The sequence below is a fragment of the Mirounga angustirostris genome, unplaced genomic scaffold, assembly GCF_029215605.1.
Source record: "Mirounga angustirostris isolate CCGP_5_RB_7025 unplaced genomic scaffold, mMirAng1.0.hap1 SCAF_3, whole genome shotgun sequence".
In the NCBI taxonomy this organism is placed as follows: Eukaryota; Metazoa; Chordata; class Mammalia; order Carnivora; family Phocidae; genus Mirounga; species Mirounga angustirostris.
In genome coordinates this window covers 80,082,340-80,105,316 of record NW_026991711.1, presented here as the reverse complement: position 1 = coordinate 80,105,316, position 22,977 = coordinate 80,082,340, and the positions used below count along the sequence as shown (strand labels likewise).

At 36.0% G+C, this 22,977-nt stretch overlaps 1 protein-coding gene across 2 annotated transcripts in view; it reads left to right on the top strand.

Moving 5' to 3' along the window:
• RNF17 (ring finger protein 17) overlaps positions 1-22,977 on the top strand; it is a 154,422-nt gene that overhangs the window by 92,153 nt on the left and 39,292 nt on the right. Inside the window, exons 23-26 of one of the 2 annotated variants that reach the window (XM_045869116.2) lie at positions 7,730-7,820; positions 8,796-8,911; positions 10,541-10,830; positions 12,605-12,768. In XM_045869116.2, the coding sequence (XP_045725072.1) occupies positions 7,730-7,820; positions 8,796-8,911; positions 10,541-10,830; positions 12,605-12,768 (661 nt within the window). Of the gene's footprint in view, positions 1-7,729; positions 7,833-8,795; positions 8,912-10,540; positions 10,831-12,604; positions 12,769-22,977 lie in introns of both variants that reach the window. The other variant, XM_045869115.2, reaches the window with a different exon arrangement.

Below are 22,977 nucleotides of genomic sequence, written 5' to 3'. Positions count from 1 at the left end.
TCTGTGTTGTTGTTTTTTCCTAAGATTTTAATTATTTGACAGAGACACAGCGAGAGAGGGAACACAAGCAGGGGGAGTGGGAGAGGGAGAAGCAGACTCCCGGCTGAGCAGGGAGCCTGATGTGGGGCTCGATCCCGGGACCCTGGGATCATGACCTGAGCTGAAGGCAGATGCTTAACGACTGAGCCACCCAGGCGTCCCAGAAGATTCTGTGTTTTTAAGAACTTACCTGTTTGTCCCATTTGTTGATGAATAATTGTTCATAATAGATTCTTATGAGACTCAATATGGGTATATATTATTATTGGATTTCTCTTTTTTTAATTTAATTTTATTATGTTATCTTTGTCACCATACAGTACATGATTAGTTTTTGATGTAGTGTTCTATGATTCATTGTTTTCATATAACACCCAGTGCTCCATGCACTACGTGCCCTCCTTAATACCCATCACCAGGCTAACCCATCCCCGCAACCCCCTCTAAAACCCTCAGTTTATTTCTTAGAGTCCATAGTCTCTAATTGTTCGTCTCCCCCTCCAAATTTCTCCCCCTTAATTTTTCCCTTCCTTCTCCTAATGTCCTCCATGCTATTCCTTATGTTCCACAAATAAGTGAAACCATATGATAATTGACTTTCTCTGCTTGACTTATTTCACTTAGCATAATCTCTTCCAGTCCCATCATGTTGATGTAAAAGTTGGGTATTCATCCTTTCTGATGGCTGAGTAATATCCCATTGTATATAGGGGCCACATCTTCTTTATCCATTCATCTATTGAAGGGCATCTCGGCTCTTTCCAGTTTGGCTATTGTGGACATTGCTGCTATGAACATTGGGATGCATATGGCCCTTCTTTTCACTACATCTGTGTCTTTGGGGTAGATACCCAGTAGTGTCATTGCTGGGTCACAGGGTAGCTCTGTTTTTAATTATTTGAGGAACCTCCACACTGTTTTCCAAAGTGGCTGTACCAACTTGCATTCCCACCAACAGTGTAAGAGGGTTCCCCTTTCTCCACAACCTCTCCAACATTTGTTATTTCTTGCCTTGTCCATTTTGCCATTCTAACTGGTGTAAGGTGGTATCTCAATGTGGTTTTAATTTGAATTTCCCTGATGGCTAATGATGATGAACATTTTTTCATGTGTCTGTTAGCCATTTGTATGTCTTCTTCAGAGAAGTGTCTGTTCATGTGTTCTGCCCATCTTTTGACTTGTTTCTTTGGGGGTTTTTTTGGTGTTGAGTTTGAGAAGTTCTTTACAGATCTTGGATATTAGCCCTTTGTCTGTGGTGTCATTTGCAAATATCTTCTCCCATTCTGTGGGTTGCCTTTCTTTTTGGTTGACTGTTTCCTTTGCTGTGCAGAAGCTTTTTATCTTGATGAAGTCCCAAAAGTTCACTTTTGCTTTTGTTTCACTTGCCTTTGGAGATGTATCTTGAAAGAAGTTGCTGAGGCCAATGTCAAAGAGGTTACTGCCTGTGTTCTCCTCTAGGATTTTGATGGATTCCTGTCTCACGTTGAGATCTTTCATCCACTTTGAGTTTTTCTTTGTGAATGGTGTTAGAGAATGGTCGAGTTTCATTCTTCTGTATAGAGCTGTCCAATTAGAATGGAGAAAATGATTGGAGTCTCTAAGGGCAGAAATGAAAGCTGAACTGGCAGAACTTAAAAATGTTGTTAATGAGATCCAATCTAATTTAGATGATCTAACAGCTAGGGTAAGCGAGGCAGAAGAATGAATTAGTGATTTAAAAGACCAATTGATACAAAAGAACGAAAAAGAGGAGGCCAGGGAGAAACAACTCAAAATCCATGAAAACAGAATTAGAGAAATAAGTGACACCATGAAACGTTCCAATATCAGAATTATCGGGATCCCTGAGGGGATGGAGAGAGAGAGAGAGGACTAGAAGATATATTTGAGCAAATCTTAGCTGAGAGCTTCCCTAAGCTGGGGAATGAAACAAACATTCGTGTCCTAGAGGCAGAGAGGACCCCTCCCAAGATCAAGGAAAACAGGCCAGTGCCCCAGCATGTAATAGTAAAACTCACAAATCTTAGAAGCAAGGAAACCATCTTAAGGGCAGTTAGGGGGAAGAGATTCCTTACGTACAGAGGGAGGAACATCAGAATAACAGACCTATCCACAGCGACCTGGCAAGCCAGAAAGGGCTGGTAAGACGTATTCAGGGTACTAAATGAGAAGAACATACAGCCAAGAATACTTTATCAGGCAAGGCTTTCATTTAGAATGGATGGAGAGATGCAGAGCTTCCAAGACCGGCAGAAACTGAAAGAATCTGTGACCACTAAGCCGGCCCTGCAAGAAATATTAAGGGGGGTTCTATAAAAGGAGAAAGACCCCAAGACTGATATAGAACAGATATTTACAGAGACCATCTATCAGAAACAAGGACTTCACAGGCAACATGATGACAATAAATTCATATCTTTCAATAATCACTCTCAACGTGAATGGCCTAAATGCTCCCATAAAACAGCACAGGGTTGCAGATTGGATAAGAAGACAGGACCCATCCATATGCTGTCTGCAAGAGACTCATTTTGAACCTAAAGTGACTGAAAGTGAAGGGATGGAGATCCATCTTCCATGCCAATGGACCTCAAAAGAAAGCTGGTTAGCAATTCTTATATCAGACAAATTAGATTTTAAGCTAAAGACTGTACTTAGAGACACAGAAGGACACTATATCATTCTTAAAGGGTCTATCCAACAAGAAGATCTAACAATTGTAAATATCTATGCCCCCAACATGGGAGCAGCCAACTACATTAGCCAACTATTAACCAAAATAGTCATATTGATAATAATACATTAATTGTAGGAGACCTCAATACTCCACTCTCAGCAATGGACAGATCATCTAAGCAGAAAATCAACAAAGAAACAAGAGCTTTGAATGACACAGTGGACCAGGTGGACCTCAAAAATATATACAGAACATTCCACCCTGAAACAACAGAATACTCATTCTTCTCGAGCGCACACAGAACTTTCTCCAGAATAGACCACATATAGGGTCACAAATCAAGTCTCAACTGATACCAAAAGATTGAGATTATTCCCTGCATATTCTCAGACCATAATGCTTTAAAACTGGAACTCGATCACAAGAAAAAATTTGGAAGAAATTCAAACACTTGGAAGCTAAAGACCACTCTGCTCAAGAATGTTTGGGTCAACCAGGAAATCAAAGAAGAACTTAAAACAATTCATGGAAACCAATGAGAACGAAAACACATTGGTCCAAAACCTATGGGATACTGCAAAGGCAGTCCTAAGGGAGAAATACACAGGCATCCAAGCCTCACTCAAAAAAATAGAAAAATCCCAAATTCACCAACTAACTTTACACCTTAAAGAACGAGAGAAAAAGCAACAAATGATGCCTAAGCTATGCATTAGAAGAGAAATAATTAAGACTAGAGCAAAAATGAATGAATTAGAAACCAGAAACAGTAGATCAGATCAACGAAACTAGAAACTGGTTCTTTAAAAGAATTAATAAGATCGATAAACCACTGGCCAGACTTATCCAAAAGAAAAGAGAAAGGACCCAAATAAATAAAATTATGAATTATAGGGGAAAGATCACGACTAACACCAAGGAAATAGAAAAAATTATTAGAAATTATTATCAACAGCTATATGCCAATAAATTAAACAGCCTGGAAGAAATGGATGCCTTCCTGAAAACCTATAAACTACCAAGACTGAAACAGGAAGAAATTGACAATCTGAATAGGCCAATAACCAGTAACGAGATTGAAGCCGTGATCAAAAACCTCCCAAAAACAAGAGTCCAGGGCCTGATGGATTCCCTGGGGAATTCTACCAAACAGTCAAAGAAGAAATAATACCTATTCTACTGAAGCTGTTTCAAAAAATAGAAACAGAAGGAAAGCTTCCAGACGCAATTCTATGAGGCCAGCATTACCTTAATCCCCAAACCAGGCAAAGACCCCATCAAAAAGGAGAATTTCAGACCTATATCCCTGATGAATATGGATTCCAAAATTCTCAAAAAATCCTAATAGAATCCAACAATACATTAAAAAGATCATCCACCACAACCAAGTGGGATTTATCCCCAGGATGCAAGGGTGGTTCAACATTCGCAAATCAGTCAATGTGATAGAACATATTAAGAGAGAGAGGAACCATGTAGTCCTCTCAATTGTTGCAGAAAAAGCATTTGACAAAATACAGCATCCTTTCCTGATTAAAACTCTTCAGAATATAGGGATAGAGGGAACATTCCTCAAGTTCATAAAATCCATCTATGAAAAACCCACAGTAAATATCATCCTCAATGGGGAAAAGCTGAGAGCCTTTCCCTTAAGATCAGGAACACGACAAGGATGCTCACTCTCGCCACTGTTGTTCAACATAGTACTAGAAGTCCTAGCAACAGCAATCAGACAACAAAAAGAAATAAAAGGTATTCAAATTGGCAAAGAAGTCAAACTCTCTCTTTTCACAGACGACATGATACTTTATGTGGAAAACCCAAAAGACTCCACCCCCAAATTACTAGAACTCATACAGCAATGTACTAATGTGGCAGTATACAAAATCAATGCACAGAAATCAGTTGCTTTCTTATACACTAACAATGCAACTGTAGAAAGAGAAATTAGAGAATCGATTCCATTTACAATAGCACCAAAAACCATAAGATAACTCGGAATAAACCTAACCATAGAGGCAAAGGATCTATACTCTAGGAACTACAGAACACTCATGAAAGAAATTGAAGAAGACACAAAAAGATGGAAAAACATTCCATGCTCATGGATCAGAAGAATAAACATTGTTAAAATGTCTCTGCTGTCCAGAGCAATCTATACCTTCAACGCCATCCCAATCAAAATTCCAATGACATTCTTCAAAGGGCTGGTACAAAGAATCCTAAAATTTGTATGGAATCAGAAAAGACCCTGAATCACCAAGGAAATGTTGAAAAGGAACAACAAAGCTCGGGGCATCATGTTGCCTGATTTCAAGCTATATTACAAAGCAGTGATCACCAAGACAGCATGGTACTGACACAAAAGCAGACATATAGACCACTGGAACAGAATAGAGAACCCAGATATGGACCCTCAACTCTACGGTCAAATAATCTTCGACAAAGCAGGAAAAAATATGCAATGGAAAAAGGACAGTCTCTTCAATAAATGGTGCTAAGGAAATTGGACAGCTATTATTGGATTTCTGTTTGAAAAGTACAGAAGTGGCAATTTCCTGCTTCTAGGGGACCTTTCTTCATTGAGAAATCCATGGAAATGTAATTCTTTGTAACAAGAATTTTAGAATTTTATAGAGGGGATTAGGAGGTACAAACTTACCATTATAAAATAAATAAGTCATGGAGATGAAAAGTTGTCAGCATAGGGAATATAGTCAATAATGTTATAATGTTGTATGGTGACAAATTTACACTCGTGAGCACTGAGCAATGTATGGAATTATTGAATCAGTATGTTGTACACTTGAAACTAGAATAACATTGTATGTTAATTATACTTTAATAAAAATAAAAGAATTATAGAATCTTAGACTTGGAACTCAAAGATATTAGAAGCATCATGACAGTAATTCTTTGTATACCAGCCCTAATAAATGAACATTCAAGACCTTCTGACTTCAGTGCTGTGAAGCGTATCTCTCAAAGGAGATTGTTTCTTTATCAGGCAGCTTCAGCCACTAGTATTTCCTTACATGGCATTAAGATTGGTCTCCCCAATAGGACACTTTGTTCTAGTGACCCCTTTCTGTTCTAATTACTGGTAAACCATTTATTTAATGTCCTTGAAGAGCTTATAGTAGTAGTTTCCATAATCCACCTGTTTGCACAGAACATTTCTCTAATCTTACAGGTACCTCTCCCACTGTCTGTGATTACTAATAGTGACTGTGGGACCATATCTACAAATTTGTTCTATCAATTGAAAGAATTTAATGCCCCGGAATGGAAATCTCCAGCTGACATACTATAAAAATCTTATCCTAGTTTTCACTTCTACCTTGAACAGTTCAATCAGAACAATTGAACAGAGTTCTATAAGTCCTTTAATTGTATCCAATAATGTAGAGAATGTGTTCCTGTACACACCTTGGATTACAGCTTTTGGACTCTAATGGAATACCATTATTTCAAGAATCTAATAACCTTAACTACTTCTGGACCCTGTATTAATTACCTTATAGGCATTACTTTAATTAATCCTCATAATAAACCTTAAAGCTATAGATAAGGTATTATTTATAGATAAGGTATTATTTATAGACAAGGAAAGCTATAGATAAGGTATTATTTATAGATAAGGAAATTGAGTCTTCAAGAGGTCAAATAATTATCCACAGTAATGCATCTGTTAACTGTTGAGCTAGGATTATAAACAAGGTCTGAATTGAGAATTGGAGCTCTAATTACTGCTATTACCACTCTTCTGAGAAATCTCTTATTTTAGGAAAATTTACGTAACATACAATTTGCCATTTTTAATGTGTATTTCAGTGGTATTAAGTACATTCAGAATGTTGTGCAGCCTTTACCACTATCCATTTCCATTTTCATTTTTCCCAACTGAAACATACAGTTTTATGAATACAGACTAAAGATTTTTTTAAATGTTGTTAGTACTTTCAGATGTTTAAAAGTTAGGGACGCCTGGGTGGTTCAGTTGTTTAGGCATCTGCCTTTGGCTCAGGTCACAATCCCAGGGTCCTGGAATCGAGCCCCGCATCGGGCTCCCTGCTCAGCGGGGACCCTGCTTCTCCCTCTACCTGCCACTCCACCTGATTGTGCTCTCTATCTGACAAATAAATAAAATCGTCAAAAAAAGATGTTTAAAAGTTACAAAACGTATATTCATAGTAGATCTGGTAGAATCTTATTGTTGACACTAATTTTTATCTGAATACCCTCATAATAAAAAAAAACATTCTAGGAGTCACTGACAATTTAAGCTTCTTAAATCATAACACTGTTTGGGCTTCTTAATAAATAATAAGTGTAGCACATTTACTGAATCCTACTTGGTCAAACTACATGCACAGTTGATTTTGTTAGTTCATTCATATAAACCATTTAACATGAAAAGATTGGCCAGACTGGTTATTTACTCAGTGGGTCAGCTGCAATGAAACTCCAGATCTAGAAACCATGTCTAGAGAGCATTCAGAGCCTGCATTATGATACTTGTAATCTCTTTAGTGGTATTAGTTCTTATTCTTTGGAGGTGGATTTGATGGTTAGAAAGTCACTCAGTTTCAATTCTGCAAACTAAAATAGATGATGAAACTGAAGACTCAGCTTTTCATTGATCTGTCAATATTTATAATCCCTGCTCTCTGAGTTTTATAGTCTAGTCAGCATGTATGAAATGTACATTTTATGTAAAAAAAATACTTAAAATGTACCTTTTTTAAGGTTTCTCAGTATAGCTGAACAATTATATATAAGTTAGCATATGATATAGTCCATAAGTAGAATAGAGGAAAGAACAAAAGGATATGAAAACACAGAAGAAAATTGTGAAAATAACACGAAGTCATGTTAACAAAAAGTTCAACTGATTTCTTGCTACATATGTAGTTTGTTCATATATATATGACTGTATACATATAGTGGTTCTTTTATATTTCTATATGTTATGCTGTTTGTTACAAAACAAGTTGTCTGTTGTTGTTATAGACCAACTGGTGGGAGTGACAAGTGGACAGCTACAGCTTGTGACTGTCTTTCATTGTACCTGACTGGAGCTTTAGCAACTATAATCTTACAGGTGTGTAGTGGGGTAAACAATTACAATAGATATGTAATGAATATTTCATTGATGTTTTCTATAATTTATTTTATTGTTGAGAAAATAACAGCAAACTCTTTGGATTTTTTTGGCAGCCCTTTTTTTTTTTTGTCTTATTTTGTTATAAAACACCTGTTTTTGATAATAGATGTCCCATAATGATTGTATGAATTAATCAAAACATTTCTAAAGTAATAATCTTGAGTTGATCATTTGCATGTTAAAAAAAACAGAATGTATGTATGCTAGAGTGCATTGCAGAAGCCTTTTGCTATTCTTTACAAACTGAGAAGTTAGGCTTCTAGTGAAATCATATTGATTGTTATGTCATAAAAAAAATGTGTGTTTGTAGGAGTATGGGTTTGAGAAGAGGATATATTTTTTCAGAACACTTAAAAATATTCTTTTTTTTACTCCAATTTGATACTTTTTATTGCATTAATGATTACAATTTTCTTGGATAAGTAATTTGTCCACGTTACTTTTTCTTTGTGTACCTTCTCCATTTTCATAATCCCATTTGAAGCAGAATATAGGTCTTGCAGTTCCTTCCTTTCTTTTCACACACACACAAGACACACCTGGGAAAATACATTTCAATTCTGTAATGTGCCAAGAGTTTAGGATAATAGAGAAATTTGTAACCGATGTTTACCCAGCCCATTATGGGCTGAAAAAAAATTTTTCAGTTGACCTTCCCCTACACACATCCACCCTTTTGGTAAGTTTCACCTTGACAGAGACGTCTTCCTGACATATTTCACAAACTAATTGTCCCCCTTGACTCTCTTCCATGTTTTTTCTTTCTGATAAGATATCAAAATTACTTGACTGGAAATTTATTTTTCTGGCGTGGATAAATAAATGTGGAGGAAATGCCTGTAAAAAGTATGTTGTTTATAAGAAGGTTTCCTTTTAATGTTTCATATTTACTGTGCTCTTAAATCACTGCAGGAAAACAATACAACATGGCCATTACCTGTGAAAATTTTCTGCAGAGATGAAAAAGGAGAGCGTGTCGATGTTTCTAAATATTTGATTAAAAAGGGTTTGGCTTTGAGAGAAAGGAGGTATAGACTTTTTTTTTTTAACATCAGTTTATAATGAAGGCTTCTTATTTGCCTATGTTCGTTTTCATATCTGTGTGCTTTCAAACCTGAATTTCATCTTGTTTCCTCTTAATGATTTATAAACTAACCTTGAGGAGACAGTTGAGAAATTCATTCAGGATTACTAATTTCTTTATTCAAGCACATTAGCTCTTGTATATTTAAATCCCTACTGACATTTTTGCTTTTGTATTTTCCCTTTTGCTTTGGCATTTATACTCTAAACCAAAGGAAAAGATAATTGCATAGTGGTTACCAGATCTGAGCCCTCTGACACCATTTGCTTAGACATAAATCTTTAAGCTTTATGTTGGAAAGTGTGGTAGGTATATACTAAAATGTGTTTATGTGAAACAGAAATGGATAGCAGAAAAGTAATGAATAATATTTACATTTAAAGACCTTTCAGGTACTAAGTTTGTGGTTTAAGGTACCATTTGTCCAAGGGGCAAAGGATTAGGATATTGCTATAGCCCTAGCTTCCTCTTCTTATTTCTTTCCTTCTGGATGTAAGGTATATTGGAATTGCAAACACATATTCCAAGTAGCCACTTTGTACCATACATGGCCAGATTTCTTTTTTTATCTTGCATTATTATATATTACCTTGTATGGACTAGGACTGCAATCCTGATGGAATGGAAGGAGAATGAGAAATCAGAAGTAAAATGGGACATGAAGTAGTTGGCTAAGCATGGTAGATAGATGCTGGCTTAACTGCCTAGGTATTGGCATTTGGCTATGCTCTGTGTATAGATGTCCTGCATGTGTCTCTTTTCAGGTTCACTGGCTTTAGGCTAAAGCAATTCCTTGATAAATGTTAAAATGAAAAATGCTAGGCAAGGTAATACTGTTAACATCTGCCACTGTGATGTTCTTTACTGCTTTTACAGCACTAAAACTACTAGCTATCTCAAGGCTGGGCACCAAGTGGGAACGATCTTAGTTGAAGAATTATGTAGCTATTTCATAAATGCTTATCTCCTTTTGAAAGAAAATACAAGAAAGTAGAAGAAACAAAAGTCTGCTATAATTCTACTAAAATAAACAATATTAATATCTCCTAGGATTTTTTTTATAGTAGGCATAACTTTTTTTTTAACTGGAAGGGAATGACAGGAAGTTAAAAAAAATGAATATAACATATTACCACTTTCTCAATAGTACTATATTTTTTAAGGGACTTGTATTAATTTGACAGAACATGTGCATGTTCTGTCTGTGGACTACATTAAAATCAACCTGAAGATGCTGTATTTCCCTTTAACATCTAGTTAATTATACAATACTGGTGATACACTTATTATGAGATTTTAAGACAGTAACATGTAAATATGAGATAGTAATTTAAAACATTTAAGTGAAATTTATTACTCTCTTTCTCGTCAAGCTCACTTACATTTTAAAATAATTTTTATTATAACCTAAATTATGGTCATTTTTATGTAACAAACTAGACTAATATATCCTAGACTAGAGCAAATATATTCCTTAAATTTCCAATATATTTGAAGGGCTGTTTTTATATTGTTTTCTACAGAATGTTTTTATTTGCTCATATTTAGATATAATATTTTTTGGATGTTACAGAATTAAAAAATTAAATAACAGTCCTTCATCATCTGAGAAGTCTCTGGAAATCCCCTTGGAACCAGAAGATTCAATGATTACTAAGTGTATTAAGATTAACTTTGACCCTGACAAAAAAGCTGCTGATGTTATTAGTGAATACAGGGTGTCTGAATTTCAGCAGAAAATTCCAGAACCAAGAACCACTGGATGCTATAAACCACCAGCTATTCCTAACATGAAAGTATTTGAGGCAATTGTCAGCTGCATTGGCAACGATGGAACTATATTTGTAGTGCCCAAATTGTCAGGTAATATGTTTTGTGTTATGTAGAATTAATCAGTAAAAGGAGTAGCTAGCAGCTCCAGTGCTCTAGTAAGGTATAGGCTGAAATACCTTGGGCAAGATTTAACCTCATTTTCACAGGTTTGTTGTGAGGTTAAATGAAATAAGCAAAGTGCTTTTCACACAAAAATCATTTATTGAAATGAAAAATCATTTATGGGAATAGACACTGGGCCTAAGGTAAGGATGGAGGTGGTTCCAGGGTTGTAAGACCAGGCACTTAATACAAGTTTGGAGGCTCTCTAAGAAAAAAGATACAGAAGTTTATATTCCTTTAGAATGAGGAAAGAAATCACAGTGACTGACTGGAGTGTGGGGCCCTTTGAGAATATTCAAGTCCTTCCTGGGATTTATGTACAGTATCTCCTTACTACAACCTGGGTGTGTCTAGAATACTTTATAACTGACAGTAACTCTAGCACTCGTGGGTCTTAAAGCTCCATTAACTCCATAGTAAGTCCACCTATGGATAGATGGCTGTGAATTTGTTGAAATTTTTGTCTCATTTGTTGACCTCCTAAATACTGTTTCTTAATTCAAAAATAAATCTGTGCAATTGGCTATTCTAGAAGTGAACAGTGGTTGAGACCTCTTGGAGTAGTACTTAATCCAGAAATTTTCTTGACCTTTATATAGTCATAGCTAAAACTGGTTGACCCTTATGTTGTCAGGCAGTGTTCTGGATGTTTTACATTTAATCCCCCACAATATTGATAATGGAGATAAGTTCTATTATACCAGGTTTATAGAATAACCTGAAGCTTATGGAAGTAAAGGAACAACCCAAAATCACACAACTAAAGTGGTAGAACTGTTATGGTAATTGACCCCACCCCTTGTCTTCAGTGGTATCTATTATGGGGTTTGTATTTACTATGGGAATGATGATCCAATTAGCAGTAAGTAGCAACATTAGAATTTTAATTTTATATCCCAGCATTATGCTGTATCTATCTAAGCATCAAGTAACACCTGACTTGTGTTCTATTTTACTTAGGTATGCTGGCAAAATGGCATAATCTTAAAGTGGTAGTTCTTTTATATTAGGCCATCTGGTATGTGCTTAGAGCTTTTAACGATGCTTTACTCCCAAAATAATGCTTGCATTTATAATCAGAGATCAGAATAGTTATTTACATGTTAGTAGTAGTATGTTTTGAAACATATAGAAGCTACTGACTGAATTAGATTTTTTTTTTAAGATTTTATTTATTTATTTGACAGAGAGAGATACAGCGAGAGAAGGAACAAAAGCAGGGGGAGTGGGAGAGGGAGAAGCAGGCTTCCCGCAAGCAGGGAGGCTGATGTGGGGCTCGATCCCAGGACCCTGGGACCATGACCCGAGCCAAAGGCAGATGCTTAATGACTGAGCCACCCAGGCACCCCTGAATTAGATTTTTTTTAAAAAGATTTATTTTAGAGAGGGAGAAAGTGCACGTGCGCACATGGGGGGAGGCGCAGAGGGAGAGAGAATCTCAGGGAGACTATGTACTATCGTGAAACCCGAGGCAGGGCTCAATCTCACGACCCATGAGATCATGACCTGAGCCTACACCAAGAGTCAGATGCTTAACCAACTGAACCACCCAGTCGCCCTGACTGAATTAGATCTTTATTAAAGCTCTATTAATTCCTTATGCTGTTGTCTAGGTGGTAAAATTAAAGGTTATTGACGATTTCGTATTGAAAATGGTAGTAAATTCTTCCTAAATTTTCTCTTTTTTAAATAATTTCTTCAGAATTCGAGCTAATAAAAATGATGAGTGAAATTCAAAGTAATTTAAAATGCCTTGGTCTTTTGGAGCCTTATTTCTGGAAAAAGGGAGAAGCCTGTGCAGTAAGAGGATCAGATACTATGTGGTATCGAGGCAAGGTAATGGAAGTTGTTGGCGGCACTATCAAGGTGAGTCTCATACTCTTTTATGACTAATTTAAGGCTAAATGCTATAATGTTAAGTGATCTTTAGAGTATAAATATATGAAAGTTTGATTAAAACATGTATTAATGAGATCAGTCTTGTAGGAAGACCAGTCAGATACATTACACATTTATTTGTAACAAGAATTCTTATTTTGGGGGCACCTGGCTGTCTCAGTTAGTAGAGGTGCAACTCTTAATCTCATGGTTATAGATTTGAGCCCCACATTGGGTATAGAGATTACTTAAAAATAAATAAATGAATAAGTAAATAAGAATTTTGGGGATGCCTGGGTGACTCAGTCTGTTAAGCTTCTGCCTTCGGCTCAGGTTGTGATCCCAGGGTCCTGCATCGGGCTCCCTTTTCAGGGAGTCTGCTTCTCCTTCTCCCTTGTCCTCGCCCCCTCTTCATGCTCGCTCTCTCCCCTCTCTCAAATAAATAAAATCTTTTTAAAAATGCAGTGTTTTAAATAATAAGAATTTTTATCTTCAAGTATATTTATTAACTTGAATAACCAAAAAACATTTCCAGGTAGGGATCTGGCCTCTGGTACTTTAATGGTACCACTTATTTGTAATTGGCAGCCCTATTTGTACATATAGTATTAAGTAAAACAACTTGTTTTTCAATATGTTCTATATTTCCATAGCAAATTTGTTTACAGCCCAGCTAGTTTACCCTTTAACAATAAGTTAATTTACCTTTCCAGAATACTGAGATAGTACTCACTTGAGTTTCCTACATAATCTTCAGAAAGAATTGTATATTTTGAAAAAACTCTGTATATAAAAATATAGATGAAAATACCTCCATTTACAGTGACTTAAGTAAAGCAATGAAATTGATAAAGTACTTCATAAGACATTTAGCACTTGAGACTTTTAGTTTTAGGAGGGGAGGAAAAATTAAGAAAAGTCATTTGTTTCTACTTGAACAAGAATTTTATTACCTACTTGATGATGATACCTAACAATTACATAGCACTTTAGGTTTTTAAGCTTCTTTGACATGTGTGCATTCATATTTTTATAATTTGTTTCCAACTATCATAGAAGTAGGTTATTCCCATTTTACTAATAAGAAAATTAACATTTAGATCCAGTGACATGCCCAAGGTCACCAAGGTCAATATCGGTGGGTAGTGATGCTGGAATTCATATCCATTCATCAGATCCCTAAATTTCCAATCTAAGTCATGTGCTTCTCCGGCTGGATTGGCTTTAACTGATTTTAATAGAAGTAAAATGGTTTCAGATTTTCAGTATTAAGCATAAGGATACTTAAAGATTCATATATTTAAATGCAAATGAGTCAGGTTTCACATACATTTGAATTGTTCAGGTAACCCCTTTTCTTTTTAATATAAAAGTAAACTAAAATCCAATTTGTATTAAGTCATCATAATTCATGAACTTTACATATATAGGATCCAAGTAAATAAGATGGTGGTGAACTTTATTTTTTCTCACACAAAGATCTCTGTTTTAAAATTTTATTTAAAAGTACTTTGATATTTTAATCATTACTTTTTTTTTCCTAAGGTTATTTTACATTTCAAGTATACACAATCAATTTTTCTTTTTTCTTTTTTTTAAGATTTTTTTTATTTGACAGAGACAGAGAGCACAAGTAGGTAGAGTGGCAGGCAGAGGGAGAAGGAGAAGCAGGCTCCTGCTGAGCAGGGAGCCCAACACAGGGCTCGATCCCGGGACCCTGGGATCATGACCTGAGCCGAAGGCAGCCACTTGACTGATTGTGCCACCCAGGCGCCCCTAAATTTTTCATTCCTTAACCTGATACCTTTCAAAATTTATCCTATGATCTGCATTAAGAACTATCACAGGGGCACTTGGGTGGCTCAGTCGTTAAGCGTCTGCCTTCGGCTCAGGTCATGATCTCAGGGTCCTGGGATCGAGCCCCGCAACGGGCTCCCCGCTCTGCGGGAGGTCTGCTTCTCCCTCTCCCACTCCCCCTGCTTGTATTCCCTCTCTTGCTGTTTCTCTCTCTGTCAAATAAATAAAATCTTTATTTTTTTATTATTAAATAAATAAAATCTTTTTAAAAAAAAAAGAAGAAATATTACATTAGGGGCACCTGGGTGGCTCAGCTGGTGAAGCATGCAGATCTTGATCTCAGGGTTGTGAGTTTGAGCCCCATGTTGGGTGTAGAGATTACTTAAAAATAAAATCTTAAAAAAAAAGAAATATTATCTTAAACTGTACTCACCCTAACTACCTGTGATGTACTCAGATACCTTTCATTCAGTTCTGTTTCATTTTTTAAAATGTTGATTGCCAAACCAACCCAATTAAACAGTGATATGTTAATTTCATTACATTGGGGCAAAAGAAATACTTATTGACATTCCTTATTACTAAATTTAGAAGTTGAATTATCATAAATACATAAAGCATTTCAAAGACAGGCTGTTGAGGACTCCTGGGTTCTGGTTGCAATTGTAAGGAGCTTGGAAGTTGCCACATTATTCTAACAAGTAAAAAGCTAACAAAGTGAAAAATCAATAACTCTTCTCGAATCCATAACAGAGGGAGTATACAAGGTAAACCACTGCTCCAGAGATTAGAATCAGGCAAATATAGGGAGTCACAGCTTATAGGAGCAGAAACTCAAAACTGGAACTGGAATTGAGGTATTGCTGGAAACTCAGTGTGGACAGCTCTGAAAGTTAAAAATTTCAGAGAGGCCCAGTCATAGGAAGGCCCCCCAGAATTCTGTGGCATTTACCTTCGGTGTTCAACCTGATTCTCACAATAAATATAGAGAAAGAAAATCCCCTCATACTTCTGTCATCAGGAGCTTTTGAAATATGCCAGAGCATTCTGGTTTTTTTGTAAGGCCTGCCCTCAGGAAAACTAGTTAACCAGGGCCTAATCAGCTAGGATATCACCAGCCTAACTGACCTAGGAGAAAGGAAAATACCCAATTCCAGTTAACTCTAGTCTTCCACATGGAAAAAAGGAAATACCCAACTCCAGCCCAGTCTATCCATCCTCTCCCATACTGAAAGGAGGAGAAGAACAAAACTGAGAAACACTTGTGAAATTTACAATCTAGAGTCATAAGGTCACTAAAAGACTAAGACCTAATCCTAGGGCTTCAGAACACTTCCCCTCCCTTCACACTTTACTAACACATTACTAAAGGCCTATTTATAGCAGTCTCTTTTACATAGTATATCATGTCCAGCTATCAAGAAGAAAATTAGTCAGGGGCGCCTGGGTGGCTCAGTCATTAAGCGTCTGCCTTCGGCTCAGGTCCTGATCCCAGGATCCTGGGGGACCGAGCCCCACATCGGGCTCCCTGCTCAGCGGGAAGCCTGCTTCTCCCTCTCCCACTCCCCCTGCTTTTGTTCCCTCTATCGCTGTGTCTCTCTCTGTAAATAAATAAACAAAATCTCAAAAAAAAAATAGTCAAAACAGTATGGTATTGGCATAAAAATAGACATGTAGATCAATGGAACAGAATAGAAAGCCCAGAAATAAACCCATGCATGTATGGTCAATTAATTTATGACAGAGGAGCTAAGAATATATGCTGGCAAAAGGACAGTCTCTTCAATAAATAGTGTTGGGAAAACTGGGCAGCCACATGCAAAAGAATGAAACTGGATTATATCTTACACCATATATAAAAATTAATTCAAAATGGATCAAAAATTTGAATGTAAGACCTGAAACCATAAAACTCCTGGAAGAAAACACAAGCAGTAACTCCTTGACATGGGTCTTGGTGATTTTTTGTATACACCAAAAGGAAAGGTAGCCAAAGCAAAAATAAACAACTTGTACTACATCAAACTAAAAAGATTCTTCACAGCAAAGGAAACCATCAATAAAATGAAAAGGCAACTTACTAAATGGGAGAAAATATTTACGAGTCATATATCTGATAAGGTACTAATATTCAAAATATATAAAGAACTCATACAACACAATAGCAAAAAACAGTCTGATTAAAAAATGAATAGAGGATCTGAACAGACATTTTTCCAAAGAAGACATACAGGTGACCAGCACATGCATAACAATGTGCTCAAAATCACTAATCTTGAGGGAAATGCAAACCAAAATCACAGTATCACCTCACACCCATTAGAATGACTTATCAAAAAGACAAGAAATAAGTGTTGGTAAGGATGTGGAGAAAAGGGACCGCTTGTACAGTGTTCTTGGGAATGTAAATTGGTACAGCCACTATGGAAAACACTATGGAGGTTCCTCAAAAAATTAAAATAGAACTATCCAAAAATTCCACTTCTGGGTATTTATCTGAAGGAAATGAAAACACTAACTGAAAAAGATAATATGCACCCCCATGTTCATTGCAGCGTTACTTACAGTAGCCAAGATATTGAAAGAACCTGTCTATTGATGGATGAATGGATAAGGAAAATGGGGTATATATACATATATATACATACAAACAGTGAGAGATTATTCGGTCATAAAAGAAAGAAGGAAATCTTGCCATTTGCTACAACATGAATGGATCTTGAGGTCATTATGCTAAGTGAAATAAGTCGGAAAGACGAATACCATATGATCTCATTTATTTGTGGAATATAAAAAACAAAATACCATCAATATAAAAAAATACTAAGCTCATGGATACAGAGAACAGATTGGTGGTTGCCAGAGGAGGAGGGTTGTGGGCATGCAAAATGGGTGAAGGAATCAACAAGTACAAACTTCCAGCTATAAAATAAATCATGGGGCTGTAATGTACAGCATGGTGCCTGTAGTTAATGATATATTGTATATTTGGAAGTTGCTAAGAGTAAATCTTAAAGTTTTCCTCACACACAAAAATATTTATGTAAGGCAATGGATAGTAACTAGATTTATTGTGGTGATCATTTTACAGTATATATAAATATCAAGTCATTATGTTGTATACCTGAAACTAATATAATGTTATATGTCAGTTAAACCCAAATAAATTTTTATTTTTATTTTTATTTTTTTTAAGATTTTATTTCTTTGACAGAGACAGAGACAGCAAGAACAGTACACAAGCAGGGGGAGTGGGAGAGGGAGAAGCAGGCTTCCTGCTGAGCAGGGAGCCCGATGTGGGACTCGATCCCAGGACTCTGGGATCATGACCTGAGCCAAAGACAGCCACTTAACAACTGAGCCACCCAGGCGCCCCAATTTTAATATTTAAAAAAGGAAAAAATCACAAGGCATACTAAAAGACAAAAAACACGACTGGAAGAGACAGACACATCAGAACAAGACCTGACAGGGATGATGGAATTATCAGAATGAGAATTTAAGACAACTATTATTAATATGCTAAGGCCTCTCATGAATATAGTAGGCCGTGTGCAAAAACAACGGACAGTGTAAGCAGAGAGATAAAAATAGTAAGAAAAGACAGAAAAGTAGAGATCAAAAATAGGTAAACAAATATGAAGAATGCATTTGATGGGCTTATTAGTAGACTATCAATAGAGGCCTCTAAAATTGAAAAGTAAGAACAAAGACTGAAGAAACAGAACCAAATACCCAAGGATTGTGGGACAACTACAAAAGGATATGGGCTATGTATAATGGGAATACCAGTGGGAGAATAAAGAAGTATTTGAAACAATTATGACTGAGAATTTCCCCCAAATTAATGTCACTCAACCACAGATCCAGGAACTAAGAGAATACCAACTAGGACAAATGCAAAAACAAAAACAAATTTAAAAAAACCTACACCTGGGCATATCATTTCAAACTACAGAAAATCAAAGTTAAAGGAAAAAAGTCCTGAAATAAGCCAGAGGGAAAAAAGCACCTCGCCTATAGAGGAACAAAGATAAGAATTACATCCAACTTCTCCTCAGAAACTGTACAAAAAAGAAAGTGGATTGAAATATTTAAAAACTTGAGAAAAACACCCCACCAACCTAGAATTCTATACCCTGTGAAATTATCCTTCAAACTGAACGAGAAACAAAAATTGAACTTGTTGCTAGTAGACCTGCTTTGCAAGAAATATTAAAAGAAATTCTTTAAAGAGAAGGAAAATAATGTCAGAACCTCAGATCTATATAAAGAGAAAGGAATAGTGAAGATGAAATAAAACTTGTAGTAGGGCTCCTGGGTGGCTCAGTTAAGTATCTGATTCTTGATTTTGGTTCAGGTCATAATCTCAGAGTCATGATATTGAGCCCCACATCAGGCTCCACACTAAGTGTGCAGCATGCTTAAGATTCTCTCTTTCCTTCTCCCTCTGCCCTTCCATGCTTGTGTGCTCTCTCTAAAAAATAAATAATAAAAGTTGCAGTTTTCTTATTCTTAGTTGATGTAGCATAATAGTTCAAATTAATAGCAACAGTGTATTCAACTGCATATGTATATACCATATACATATATGTGTATGTATATGCATGCTTAAATATAAGTGAAATCAATGACTATGGTACAATGAATGGAAGAGAGTAATCAGGATTGTTTTCTTATTATATGGTACTCATAATACCTGTAAAGTGGTACAATGTTATTTGAAAATAGACTTGGATTCAGTATAAATGTTTAATAATTATAGCATACTGAATAGAAACCAGTAAAAAATGCTTTTTATTTTTTTTCCTGTGGAGAATGCAACTTTCTTTTTTTTAAATGTAAATTCAATTAGCAAACATATTAGTTTTTGATGTAATGCTTTTTAAAAAGTATAATATACTTTTTAAAGAAACAGAAAATGCTCAGTTTAAACCACAAGAGACAGAAAGAGAGTGGAAAACAAAAATAAGAACAAAAGCAACAAATAGGAAAAGTAACAAGTATGTTGGATATGAATCCAGCCATATCAATAATTGCTTTGAAGATCAGTGGTTTAAATGCACCAATTTACTATATGTTGTCCACAAGAAACTCACTTTAAGTATGAGACACATATAGATTAAAAATAAGTGGATAGAGAAAAATAATCTATGCCAACACTAATCAAAAGAATGCAGGAGTAGCTATAGTAATTTCAGAGTAGATTTCAAAGCAGGAAAGTTAGCAGGGATAAAGAAGGGCATTACATAATGACAAAGGGGTCAATTCTCCAAGAAGACATTATAATCCTTAATGTGTGTGTGCCTAACAACAGAGAGTCAACCTATGTCAGGCAAAAACTGATAGAATTACAGGAGAAATAGATATACCCACTATCATAGTTGTGGACTTCAACACTCCTCTGTCAGAAATGGACAGGTCCAACAAGCAGAAAATCAGTAAGGACATAGTTGAACTCAAAAACACCATCAATTGACTGGATATAATTGGCATCCCTGGACTAATTCATCAAACAACAGCAGAATACACATTCTTCTCAAACATATGCTGCACACTTAGCATGGAGCCTGATGTGGGGCTCACATGGAACATTTACCAAGATATACCACATTCTGAGCCATTAAAACAGGTCTTAAGTTTAAAAGGATAAAAATCAAACAGTGTCTGCTCTCAGACCAGAATGGAATTAAACTAGAAATCAGTAACAAAGATAACTGGAAAATCCCCAAATACATAGAGATGTAACAACAAACTTCTAAACACATGGGTCAAGGAGGACATCTCAAGAGAAATTTAAAGATAGTTTGAACTAAGTGAAAATGAAAACACACTTATCAAAACTTATGAGGGGCACCTGGTCAGCTCAGTCAGTTAAGCATCTGACTCTTGATTTCAGCTCAGGTCATGACCTCAGGGTCATGAGATTGAGCCCTGCATCAGACTCTGCAAAGAGTGTGGTGCCTGCTTAAGATTCTCTGCTCCTCCCCCCCCGAAAAATAAAATGTCAAACTTAAGAGATGCACTGAAAGCAGTGCTTAGAGGAAAATTCATAGCATTGAATGCATAGATTAGAAAAGAACAAAGATTAAAATCAATTTTCCAAGTTTCCACCTTAGAAAACTACAAAAAGACAAAATTAAATCTATAGTAAGCTGAAAAAAAATTTGAGCAGAAATCAGTGAAGTTGAAAACAGGAAATCAAAAGAAAATCTGTGAGATTAAAAGTTGTTTCATTAAGGGGCACCTGGGTGGCTCACTCAGTTAAGCTAAGCGTCTGCCTTCGGCTCAGGTCATGATCTCAGGGACCTGGGATCGAGCCCCGCATCGGGCTCCTTGCTCAGTGGGGAACTTGCTTCTCCCTCTCCCTCTGCCTGCTGCTCCCACTGCTTGTGCTTTCTCTCTCTCACTATCTCTCTCTGTCAAATAAATAAATAGAATCTTAAAAAAAAAAAAATTAAAAATTTGTTTCATTGAAAAGGTCAATACGATCAATAAGCCTCCAGCCAGGCTAAGAAAAAAGAGGACACAAATTACTGAAATCAGAAATGAAAAGAGAGGGCGCCTGGGTGGCTCAGTTGGTTAAGCAACTGCCTTCGGCTCAGGTCATGATCCTGGAGTCCCGGGATCGAGTCCCGCATCGGGCTCCCTGCTCAGTGGGGAGTCTGCTTCTCCCTCTGGCCCTCTTCTCTCTCATGCTCTCTGTATCTCATTCTCTCTCTCAAATAAATAAAATCTTTAAAAAAAGAAATGAAAAGAGATATCAATAGATTCTAAGCACATCAAAAGATAAGGAATACTATGAATAGCTCAGTGCCCACAAATTTGATAACCTAGATGAAATGAACAAATTCCTTAAATGACACAATCTGCCAAAACTCACACAAGAAGAAATAGAAAATCTGAATAGGCCTATACCTAATAAAGAAATTAAGTCTGTAATTAATAACCTTCTAAAACAAAAACACCTGGCCCACATGGGTTCATTTGGTGAATTCTACCAAATATTTAAGGAAGATACTTTACCTCTTTTCTACAATCTCTTTCAGGGGATAGAAGCATAGGGAAGACTTCCTAATTCATTCTATGAGGACAGCATTACTGTAATACCAAAACCAGACAATGACATTATAAGAAAAGAAAGCTACAGACCAGTGTCTCAGGAATATACATGGAAAAATCCTCAACAAAATATTAGTAAATCAAACCCACAATGTATAAAAATAATTACATATATATATATATATATATATATATATATATATATATAAAATCATGACCAGATGGAAGTTATCCCAGGTATTCAAGGCTGATTCAACATTTGAATATCAGTTAACGTAATCTATCACATTAACAGGCTAAAGAATAAAAATCATATGATCGTATCAGTAGATGCAGAAGAAGCATTTGAGAGGATCCAACACCCATTCATGCTAAAAAACTGTAATGGGAATAGAGGGGAAGTTCCTCCTTGATGAAGACTAACTACAAAAAACCTACAGCCAACATCATACTTAATGGTGAGAACCTCAAGACTTTCCCACTAAGATCAGGAACAAGACAAGGATGTTCCCTCTTACAACTCCTTTTCAACATCATACTAGAAGTACTAGCTAATGCAATAAGATAAAAGAAAATAAAAGATTAACAGATCCTTCCCAAACAGATTGGGAAGGAAGAAATAAAACTTTGTTCACAGATGACATGTTTATATAAAAAATGCAAAAGAAACAATAAAATTCCTGGAACTATAATTCCAGGAACTATAATTCCTGCAATTATAGCAAGGTTGCAGGATACAAGGTTAACATACGAAAGCCTATTACTTTCCTGTAGATCAGCAATGAACAAATAGAATTTGAAATTAAGAATATAATACCATGTACATTAGCAACCCAAAAAACAAAATACTTAGGTATAACTGTAACAGAATATGTAGAAGATCTATATGAGGAAACTACAGAACTCTGATGAATAAAATCAAAATGAGCAGAGCAATATTCCACGTTCATGAATAGGAAGACTCAATATTGTCAAAATGTCAGTTCTTCCCAACTTGATCGATAGATTCAATGCAATCCCAATCAGAATCCCAGCAGGTTATTTTGTAGATATCAACAAATTGATTTTAAAGTTTATATGGAGAGGCAAAAGACCCAGAGGAGCCAACAGAATATTAAAGGAAAAGAACAAAGCCAGAGGACTGATGCTACATGGCTTCAAGACTTAACTATAAAGTTATAGTAATTGAGACATTGTGGTATTAGCAAAACAATGAACAAATGGTTCAACGGAATAGACTAGAGAGCCTAGAAATAGACCCATGTAAATGAAGTCAACTGATCTTTGACAAAGGAGCAAAGGCAATACAACTAAGCAAAGATGGTCTTTTCAACAAAT